Raw genomic sequence first — 11,600 nt, 5'->3', positions numbered from 1 at the left:
AATTTTAATGCAGTCAAATCTAACAATATTTTCCCACATGGTTTGTGCTTTTTGGATCCTATTTAAGAAATTCCTCCTTATTTTGATATCACACAGATATATTTCCTGAAAAATATTTCGAGGCCTTTAATCCATCTGGGATTTATTTTTGGATATGGTTTGAAGTAGAAACCTAATTTTATTTTTTTCCTATTGGAAAAAATTTTTTCAGCACCATTTCTTGAAGAGTTCATCCTTCCCCTACTGATTTGTAATGCCCACTGTTATAAACCACCTTCTCACGGAACTAGTCTTCATTTCAGCTTCATAACCTTTGCTTATGTTCCTTCTACTGGGGATGCTTTTCTCTCGCTCTTTAGATAGCAGCTCAAGTGTCATCCCTCTCATATCTAGGTTATGTCTACATGTATGTCAGGCCCGGTGACTCCGTGACTCCAAAGAGTCTGGAAAGGCTGAGGCAGGTAAGAGTGAGGCCAGTTGCTTCCAAGCTGTTGCCAGGGCGGCTGTTAGGAAGGCCGCCGAGAGGAGGAGCACCCTGAGTCCCAGTGACGGAATCCGGTCGGCGCCCGCGTCGCCAAGGAGTGCGTCACCACGTGCGGTTGGCCGGGGGCGGGGCCAGGTCTGAATCACGTGGCTTGGTTGCCTACGCGCTGCTGGGCCGTGGGAAGATGGCGGACGGAAAGGGAGACGCCGCCGTCGCCGCCGGGGCCGGGGCTGAGGCTCCGGCGGGAACGGGAGCCGGAGACGGAACCGAGACTGAGTCCATGGCTCGGGGTCATCGCCCTGCATCTCCGGCGCCGGGAGCCTCGGGACTGCGACCGTGTCTGTGGCAGCTGGAAACAGAGCTGAGGGAGCAGGAGGTGTCGGAGGTCTCATCTTTGAACTACTGCCGGAGCTTCTGCCAGGTGAGGGGCTGACTGGCTGGCTGAGGGCGGCGGGGTGGGGAGGCCAGGGGAAGAGGCCCCCGGATCCGTTGCCGCAGCCGGGGCCGGGCTGAAAGGCGCCACCTTCGTGTCTCGCCGCGCCCCCGGGCCGGGAAGGCCCAGCTTGGGAAGCTCGACCGCTGGCCCCCCTTCACCACTGCCCGACTTTGGCCACCGCCAGGGCGGGTTGCGCTGGGCCAGACTGAGAGCCCGGAGGGCGCCGGCGGCTCCCTGGAAGGGCCGTGCCCTGTCGCCGTTGCCTGTCCCCCTGCCGGGTGGTTGGAGCGCCATTGCCTCCTGAGAGATTGATTGCTCGTTCCTGCTGGGAGATCCTTTTTTGAGTGCATTTCTCCAAACTGGAAAACCTGGGTTTTCCTGAATAATCCGGAGATATGTGTTGGGGCCAGAGACTTATCTTTGGAGTCAACGTCATGTGGGCCCCTAAAAGGTCTGACAGTTGGCTTTGAAAGGCGTCTAGGGCTTTCTCATTAGGGATTGTGGAGCCCATTGGTTTTTTTTTTTTCTTATTTTATTTTATATTTATTTATTTATTTTTTCTTTGAGGCGGGGAAAGGGGAGATTGTTAAGCTCTTCTTTTCGCCTCTTCTGTATTCCTTTGAGGATTGTGCTACCAGGAATGAGGCTGTGGAGCCTTGTAGTGGTTATTACGGTCTTTGAGTAGAAGAGGATTGAGAAAGATGTGGAGTGTGGTCTCTTTTGGCAGTGGTATGACCATTTCTGTGCTGTAGTGGGTCCTAACCCGTGGTTACATATTTATTGGTATGTTTAGTTTGGTCTCCATGGCCACTTCGAGATTTTTCTCTATAAATTTAAAGATACACCAGTATTACTTATCCTGTTTGTTCTACCAGGTTTCAGGGCAACCCTCTGCTCCTCACCTGGTGTATCTTAGAAAATGCAAAATAATAGTAGTATGTTGGTACTTGGACTCTTGATGAGTAGTTGAGTGTGCTACATAAATTGCAGTGTTTCAAAGTTGTAATTTTAGGGGACAGTTTGCTCTGTTGGTCCAATGGAAAATAAAAAGTAGACTTGCTTGATTGCTTTTCTTCATCCACTCTGCTGAGCCAGAGACATCTCACCTCTTCAAATGGAATTTTGTCCTTGCTAATACATTGTATCATTATAGTTTTTATGTATACACTCTGCAGCATTTCCCTGCACTAGGAAGTGTTGAGGTGTAATTGTTCTTTGCTTCTTCCCTAGTAGTGAACCTTCCTACTTTACTACACACATTTATTCTACAAACTTTTACTGACTGCATTGGATGGTGTCAGGCACTTTACCAAGTGCTGAGGAAATGAGTAAGACAGCACTTACCCTTGATGAGCTTACAGTTGGGAGGAGGTGATAGAAATAACAGTATTTCCAAAAACTGTTTTGGTAATGATGGAAAAGGAGGTGTTGTAGAGACAGTGGAGAGGGGAAAGCCATCCTGGGACATCCTGATGGGAACGACAGTTAACTAGTAAAAATAAATTAAAAGTTTAACTATGGGTTGTAGTTATGAACTTAGAAGTAACTGGGAGAGGCCACTTTAGATAGGGTGGTCCAGGGAGCCCCTATGTCTGAAAGGATAAAAATGAGTCATGGGAATGTTGGGGGAGGGGAGGAGAGAGGAGCGGAGGAGAGAGGAGCGGAGCATTTCAGCGCCAAAAGGTAGAGATGAGAAGGAAAGTTGAAGCTTTGGGAGAATGGGGAGCCAATTGGACAAGGAGGAGGAGTGAGGAGGAGGACCGGAGAAGAAATGTGGGTTTGGGGGAAGCCTTCTTAGCTTGTGTTGTTATCTTAGAAAGATAACAAGAATGGATGTAACTAGTCAAATTGAAGCTTGTCAGGGGATACCATATATGTATTTTTTTTCTTTTCTTTTTTTTTTTTTTGTTTATGCCTGGTGCTTTCAGCTTTCATCTCATTTTAACAATGTTTTAATATCTTGAGTCTTGGTGACACCTAGAAATGTAAGGGCACAGAAGAATTTAAGAAGGAAAGTACTTTTATAATTTTTTTCTATGAGTTTTCCTTTTGGCCTAAAATTTTTCCCAAAATATTTTTTTGGACTAATAAATGAAATAAGAAAGAAGTTCCTGTGATGACGATATGTTATAATAGGAAGCACATTGGATTGAGAGCTAGTTGGGTCCTAATTGTGACTCTACCACTTATTAGCTAATAACCTTGGGCAAACCGTGCCTGTGGAATTTATTTTGTTTTCTGGCCTTTATCTCCTTATAATGCTTTATACAAACAGTAGAATAGAAAGTTTATATACAACTCTTCACAGTATTTGTCACAATATTTTTGTCACTTTTTTTTTTTCAATAGCCCAGATAAAATCAATTCAGGGTGTCCTTGTTCATAATTTTATGATGAAGGAGGAACAATATCACCATTCAAATTTGGTTGAATAGCTCTTGGTTTCACATTTGAAAGGCAGAATAAGATTTATTCATCCACTCACTGTGGTGTGCCTGACATCGCACTAAGTGCTAGCCATAGGAACATGCCCTCTAGGAGCACTTAATATGTAAAGATAGGTAGCTTGGCTTGTGCTCTCTGGGATACTTAACTACCACAAAAGTATTTTCATCAGGTATTTAGTTTTTTGGGGTTTTTAAAAGATTTTATTTATTTATTTATTTGAGAGAGAGAGTGCGAGCACAAGCAGGTGGCAGGGCAGAGGCAGAGGGAGAAACAGACTCCCCTCTGAGCAGGGAGCCGATTAGGGGCTTGATCCCTGAACCCTAGGATCATGACCTGAGCCGAAGGCAGATGCTTAACTAACTGAGCCACCCAGGTGCCCCATCAGGTATTTAGTTTAGAAGTGTTCCAGAGACTTAGATTGTACCAAGTAGATCCCTCCTGCAACAGGCTGGGACCATATTCTCTCTAGCTCTTGCAGTATGGCTCTATCTTTGGAATTGCACCAAATCAAGAAATAAACCAACATATGAAAGGATAGAGAGCTTGTCTCATTCTGGGCATGTTTTCAATTTTCAGAAGTTTGTGAAGATGATAAAAATGAAACTTCAGAAGTAATAGTTACTAAGAAAATGATACTTAGATGAACTTGTATTCAGTGAACATTTGTATTCAGTGACAGTGGGATATGGCTTTTCCCTCCTTTCCCTTAATTCCTTTTCTGAAAACATTGTCTTCCAAATGGTGTGGATAAGATTAACTTCAGAAAACAAGTCTTTGTTTTGTTGAAAAATTGCTAGTATCCTCTCAAGTTTCTGCTATATTTTGGGCATCATGATTCCTAAAGTTTTACAACTGGTAGTTTCTTTGTAATACATATTTTGAAGGTTTTTTAAGTAACATTAACAAACTTGAAATTATTGGATGAATGATTATACTTTGAGAATACCAGACAAAGTAGTTTTATGAGTAAACCTTGTTTATATGAAACAGTTCTAGGTTCTAGTCTAATAGTGACTTTATAGATTTTTAAATGTTAAAATAAGTAATTACAGTATATATTTAAGTTTCTCCTAGGTCAGTGACTGAGTACAAAGGGTCTAAATAGATAGGCATACTGGCTTCACCATTTAAGCTAGAGATGTGACCTTGGTATGTTACTTTCTATAACCCTTAGTTTTCTCATTGGCAAGTAGAATAATAATAGTACTTGTTATCCATGTAAATGTATTGTTGTATGGACTAAATAAGATAATCTGTAAAAAAAACAATGTTCCCGGAATTGTCGAGTTGCCCAGATTTCTTAACTTTAGAATAAAAAGTCTTCACCACCTTACCCCCAGTTTACTTCTCAGCTCTTAACCAAGCCAGTCCCATCACCATAATCCTACTCTTATTTAGGGGTACTGTACTTGGGGTTTTTGGACCAAAATGTGATCTCAGTTACTCCTGTGATTAAAATTTTGCCTGTGAATTTCCAAGTGCGTTATTTTGGGAAAGGTGATCTTAATTTTCATTTGATTCTTCAAGATCCAAGGCCTGTCTTAGGCTTTCAGTAAATATTTACCAACTGCTTGATCTCCAAAAGGATAGAATTGCTACTTTTACAAGATCTCAGGTCATTAAGCATTCTTTCCCTTTCACTGTGCTGTTCTGTCCTTTTCTCTCATTTTCTGTAGGGCAAATTTTCCTTGTTTAGGGCCAGTGCAAATACCACCTCCCCTGTGAAGCTTTCTCTGATTTCACTAGATAAATTTCCTCTTAGATGTTTGTGTTCTTTTGACACTTTGTACATACCTATGCTTTTAACTCTTGCTTTTCTTGCTGTCACTGTCTTAGTTCAGGCTTCATAATGTCGGTGGAGCAATGTTTTCACTAATTCTCTTGCTTTCTGACTGGCTTCATCTACAGTCTATTTTGGTATTCTTTCTAAATTGTAAATATAGTCTCATTAGGCACTATATTCCCTAAAATTCTTAAATAGTTTCTTTTTTTTTAAATTTTATTTATTTATTTGACAGAGAGAGACACAGCGAGAGAGGGAACACAAGCAGGGGGAGTGGGAGAGGGAGAAGCAGGCTCCCATGGAGCAGGGAGCCCGATGCGGGGCTCAATCCTAGGACCCTGGGATCATGACCCGAGCTGAAGGCAGACGCTCAACGACTGAGCCACCGAGGCGCCCCTTAAATAGTTTCTTACCCCAAAGACAAGATAAAATTCTGACTTACTAGCCTAGCCTGGCAGACAAAGCCTTTTAGAATCTGGACACTGCCTCCCCCTTTACCAGCTCCCAGCTCCCACCTTTCCAGCTTCTTCTTTTTTTGGCAGGGCGGGGGGTGGGGGGGAGTCTACCTTCACTACAGTATCCATCTCTCAGTTGGCCTAATTAACCTCAAGGTCCTCCCTTCCCCATCTGCCTATTTATCTTTTAAGAACAGGTTCAGATATTAAGTCTTTCAGAAGTGTTTTCTGATTTCAGCAGACAGAATGAGGTGATTCTTTCACTTAATGTACATCTTTTATGTAGGTGTGGTACCTGAATAGTTGTTTCTATTTTTTGTCTCTTGTTATTGACTAGTAAACCAACCTGAGCAGGGGTCTTGTTTAGTCTTTTTTGTATACTTGGTACCTAGCAATTAATACAGTGCCTGGCATAAAACTAATTTGTTGAATGAATTATATGTAGAACTTCATGATATACTCAAGAGGTAAGTACTTCAAAAGGAACACTTGATGTAAAATCTGGTATGTTAAAAAGCAACTTTATCATAAGAAATTACTGTAAAGGAACAGGAGAGGACACTTGGCTCATTTCTTGGAAACATAACTTGTCAACTTAGCCTACATTCATATAATAATGTACACATTTACATCGGTGGAATGAGTAATGTTGTTGGAGGGAGAAAATTGGAGGCATTATAGTATTGAGGAAGAGTTAGCAACCTAGTAAGATAACAGTTTGAAGATGTTGAGCTGGAGAGGAATCAGTCTTCCTAACTCCTTGAGATTGGTGGTCATGAAAACTCGAGCTCTTGCTCTTTATTTTAAAGGATTTTTAATACTTTACCTTTTCTTTTTTGTGCTGCCTTCTCTTGGGAGATGTCTAGAGACTAGATGACAGGTAGTTATAATGGCAGAAGCTAGCATTGCACTGCATTATGACCAAAATGTAATTATAAATGTGACTTGTGAAGCAGTGAGAACTTTGGATGCTGTCATGTACTTGGTACCACCCAGTCTCTTTTATAGTAGTGATTCCTGTGTCTACCTGTGGATCATGCTCTTCTGAACAATGTTAATAAAAAGTCTAATACAAAGCACCATTTATTTCAAGCCTGCAAAGGCATTGGTAAACTAAAGTGTGCTTTGTTTTCACTTAGTTGTAGACACCTGTCACCTCTCCCAGAGGCCTTCTTGACTATCTTATCTTAAGGCTTCCCCATCTTCCAACTCCTTAACACTGCTTTCTGTTTCTTTAAATCACCAGCTATTATCTGATGTCTATGACAAATATGTCTGTCTGTCTGTCTGTCTCTGCATCTGGAATGTAAGCATCATGAGGGTGTTGACTCTCTTGTTTACCCAGTGCCTAGAATTGTCGCTGACACTTACTGGGTATTCAGTCAAGATTTGTTGATCTTTTATCTCCTCCCTTCCTTAAATCCCTGACTAGACTTCTTGAGAGTAACAAGTCTTACCTGTCTTTATTAAGAAATAGGGACATGTTTTGGTTAGCCAGTTTATGTTGCTTCCCAGTAGGGATCCGGTCTTATTCTTTGTTATCTTGATTACTAAAGAGTAGAAATTAGGGCGCCTGGGTGGCTCAGATGGTTAAGCGTCTGCCTTCGGCTCAGGTCATGATCCGGGGGTCCTGGGATCGAGTTCGAGTCCTGCGTCGGGCTCCCTGCTCAGTGGGGAACCTGCTTCTCCCTCTGCCTCTCTCTCTGTCTCTCATGAATAAGTAAATAAAATCTTTAAAATAAAAGAGTAGAAATTAATTTTATTTATGCTTTTTAAGAATTTCCCATGGTTATCTATATTCCACAAATATTTAAAGTAAAGCCCCCCCCCCCCTTTTTTAACAGGGTTTGCTTAGCCAGATTGAAACATTCATTTTGGATATGATTGACATCAAACTTGAAAACTTGTACATAGATAAGGGATTGGGCAAGATGGTATAAAAAGATCCCTCAAGCTTTCATTGCTCACTAAAGCCAGCTTATAAGCCATTATGTGAAAAATTAGAGGGACTGTTTATTTACTTATTAGTCAATCTTTTATGTGCCAAGCACTCAGGTAGATGGTATTATTTTCTTTTTTTTTTTTTTTAAAGATTTTATTTATTTATTTGGCAAAGAGAGAGAGTTAGTGAGAGCAGGAACACAAGCGGGGGAGTGGGAGAGGGAGAAGCAGGCCTCCCGCCAAGCAGGGAGCCCGATGCGGGGCTCGATCCCAGGACCCTGGGATCATGACCTGAGCCGAAGGCAGACGCTTAACGACTGAGCCACCCAGGCGCCCCTAGATGGTGTTATTTTCATTTTACAGATAGAAAACTGAGACTCAGGGAAATAAAGTAACTTCCCCAGGGTCACACAGTTAGTAAGCTGTGGCAGTCTTCAGACTCCTAAGTCCATGCTCTTTTTCCTATATCAGCATTTCCTAAACTGTGTTTTGTTCCATGAGTTCTGTGTATTAGTAAGTACTTCTTGAAGTAAGGATTGTATGTTCATATAAGTTGGGATAAATGTTTTTTAATGTGTCGTCTTATATATGTTAGGATGCACTGTGAGTCTCCTAGAGAGCATTAAGTGTTGTGCAGCATTTGCCAAACTTAGCCGGTCCAGAACATTTAACATTTTGCCGTGTTCTAAACCTGGTATCACCCCCTATCATATGTTTTTCTTTCATTATAGCAAAGTAAATCACTGGGGAAGAGTGGATTGCTTTATGTCTGCATACCACTGAATTTTGATTCCCCAGTTACAGCCTAAAACATGACTATGAGCTTTTTATGAAAAAATTTCCCTTCAAAGTTTTTGCAGGTTTTGAATTATACTTACTGTCCCATATGAAAAATATTTCCATGTATTGTAATTTTTTGGAAATTGAGATTGAATTCTATTTCAGACCTATCTTTTTTTTTTTTTTAAAGATTTTATTTATTTATTTTGACAGAGAGAGAGAGAGACAGCAAGAGAGGGAACACAAGTGGGGAGGTGGGAAAGGGAGAAGCAGGCTTCCCGCAGAGCAGGGAGCCCGATGCGGGGCTCGATCCCAGGACCCTGGGATCATGACCTGAGCTGAAGGCAGACGCTTAATGACAGAGCCACCCAGGCGCCCCTATTTCAGACATATCTTGAGTTCAGGGTTATTCATTTAGTTTTACCTGTATTTCTGCAACATAGCTAGCTGGAGAACTACAAATGTGTTTGTCTATTTCTTCTCATTTTTGTGCTATGTTTGAATTCTTTAATATGTTTTTTTAATGCCTTGCTTGTCCTTTTTTGGGGGGGATCTATTAGGTTATTGTGCTGACATTTGATTGCATAGTATTTTTACTCCCAAGGAAATAGCCTAAGCGTGTAACATTAGCCAGCACAATAATGCTTTATTAATACGGACACACGTAGGAATTATTACGTGTATGATAGATATGATATGATAGAATGAATGGCCTAGTTTTGAAATTGCATTTTTATGATATATAGTTGTATAAAATAGGCATATTTTTAATTGTGCTTTCATTTTCTTTAGTTTGCTTTTTAAATATGTATGCTTAAAATACATAAGGTATCTTAAAGTAATAAAACTCAATATGGGGGCCACTAGGTGGCTCAGTTGGTTAAGCGTCTGCCTTCGGCTCAGGTCATGATCTCAAGGTCCTGGGATCAAGCCCTGCATCAGGCTTCTCCCTCTCCCTCTGCTCCTCCCCCCCACCCCCCACCCCTGCTCGTGCCTGCACACTCTCTCTCTTCCTCTCTCAAGTAAATAAATTCTAAAATCTTTTAAAAAGCCTAAATATTTACATTAAAAATTTTTTGTGATTCTTATATGTGCTCATTCTAAAAGCTTAAGACAGGATGTATAAATGAAGAAAGTGAAACCACTATGTAATCTCACTGGTGTTTCAGTCTGATTTTTGGAAAAATATGTATACAGTATGTGTGTATATATAAGTATTAAAATTAAAAAAATTTTGAGTATAGTTGACAGCATTACATTAGTTTCAGGTGTACAAAATAGTGATTCAAATTCTCTATATGTTATGCTATGCTCACAAGTGTAGCTACCATCTGTCACCATACACGTTATTACAGTGTCATTGAGTATATTCCCTATGCTGTCTTTTATTCCCATGACTTATCCATTCTATAACCAAAAGCCTGTATCTCCCACTCCCCTTCACCCTTTATTTCCATTGTCCTACCTCCTCTTCCCTCTGGCAACCATCTGTTTGTTCTCTGTATTTATATGTCTGATTCTCCTTTTTGTTTATTCATTTGTTTTGTTTTTTAGAATCCACATGAGAGTGAAATCCTGTGTTATTTGTCTTTCTCAGTCTGCCCTATTTCACTTAGCACCATACCCTCTAGATCCAACCATGTTGTCACAAATAGCAAGATCTTATCCTTTTTTATGGCTGTGTAATATTCCATTATATGTATGTATATGCATTTGTCTGTTGATGGACACTTAAGTTGTTTCCATATCTTGGTTATTGTAAATAATGCTGTAGTAAGCATAGGGGCGTATTTATCTTTTTGAGTTAGTGCTTTTGTTTTCCCTGGGAAAATACCCAGAAGTGGAATTATTGGGTCATACCTACTTCTATTTTTACTCCCCCCTACCCCATTTTTACTTTTTGAGGAGCTTCCATACTGTTTTCCATAGTGTGGAAAAAAATTTGCTATACCAATTTACATTACCACATGTACAAGGGTTCCTTTTTTTCCCCACATCCTCACCAGCACTTGTCATTTCTTGTCTTTTTGATTGTAGCCATTCTGATAGACGTAAGGTGGTATCCTTGCAGCTTTGATTTGCATTTCCCTGATAATTAGAGCTGTTGAGCAATTTTTCATGTGTCTGTTGACCATATGTGTGTTTTCTTTGGAGAAATGTCTGTTTAGGTCCCTTACCCATTTTTTAATTGGATTATTTGCTTTTTTGGTGTTCCGTTGTATAAGTTCTTTTTTTTTTTTTTTTTAAGATTTTATTTATTTGACAGAGAGAGACACAGCGAGAGAGGGAACACAGGCAGGGGGAGTGGGAGAGAGAGAAGCAGGCTTCCCGCTGAGCAGGGAGCCTGATGCGGGGCTCAATCCCAGGACCCTGGGATCATGACCTGAGCCGAAGGCAGACGCTTACCGACTGAGCCACCCAGGTGCCCCGCCCAGCACCATTTATTGAAGAGACTGTCTTTTCCCCATTGTATATTCTTGCCCCCATCATCATAGATTAATTGACCACATAAGCGTGGCTTTATTTCTGGGCTCTTTTTTCTGTTCCATTGATCTATATGCCTGTATTTGTGCCAGTATCATACTGTTTTGATTACTACAGCTTTGTAAAAGCTTTCACAGCTTTGTGAAATCTGGAATTAATGCTATCTCCAGCTTTGTTTTTCTTTCTCAAGATTGCTTAAAGATTGGAATTTTTAATTGTCCAAGCAATTCATAAATACATTCTGATTGTTTAAAAAAATTAGAACAATGTAAAAGAAGAGAGTAAAGGATGAAAACTGTCACACCCTTATACTTCAGTATTATGTTTTTCTAGGTTAATAGTTTTCTTAGGTTAACAGTTTGGGAATGTATACTTACAGAATTTTTCTATATATGTACATATTTTTAGAAAAATAGTGTCGAGCTTGTATATTAACACAATATATTACAGACATCTTTCTTGTGGAATACACACATTTACTATTTTAGAAAAAACTGCATAGTATTCCATTGAAAACTACCTTGATTTTAAATTCTGCAGGTAGCAAAGCCTTCAACACTTTTTAAAAAATAAAATTATTTATTTTTTAAAGATTTTTATTTATTTGAGAGACAGAGAGAACACAAGTGGGGGGAGGGGCAGAGGGAGAAGCAGGCACCCTGCTGAGCAGAGGGAGCCTGATGCGGGGCTCAATCCCAGGACCCTGGGATCATGACCTGACCCAAAGGCAGCCGCTTAACTGACTGAGCCACCCAAGCACCCCCTTCAACACTCTTTTTTTTTTGACAG

The 11,600-nt window shown here is 40.6% G+C and overlaps 1 protein-coding gene across 1 annotated transcript in view; it reads left to right on the top strand.

Moving 5' to 3' along the window:
• Positions 1–623: 623 nt before the first annotated feature.
• RLF (RLF zinc finger) overlaps positions 624–11,600 on the top strand; it is an 87,608-nt gene continuing 76,631 nt past the window's right edge. The window contains exon 1 of the mRNA XM_036102849.2: positions 624–905. Within this exon, the coding sequence (XP_035958742.2) occupies positions 669–905 (237 nt within the window). The 5' untranslated portion in view covers positions 624–668. The remainder of the gene's footprint in view (positions 906–11,600) is intronic.

This window comes from Halichoerus grypus, chromosome 5 (genome assembly GCF_964656455.1).
Source record: "Halichoerus grypus chromosome 5, mHalGry1.hap1.1, whole genome shotgun sequence".
Lineage (NCBI taxonomy): Eukaryota > Metazoa > Chordata > Mammalia > Carnivora > Phocidae > Halichoerus > Halichoerus grypus.
This window is presented reverse-complemented; position numbering and strand designations above follow the sequence as displayed.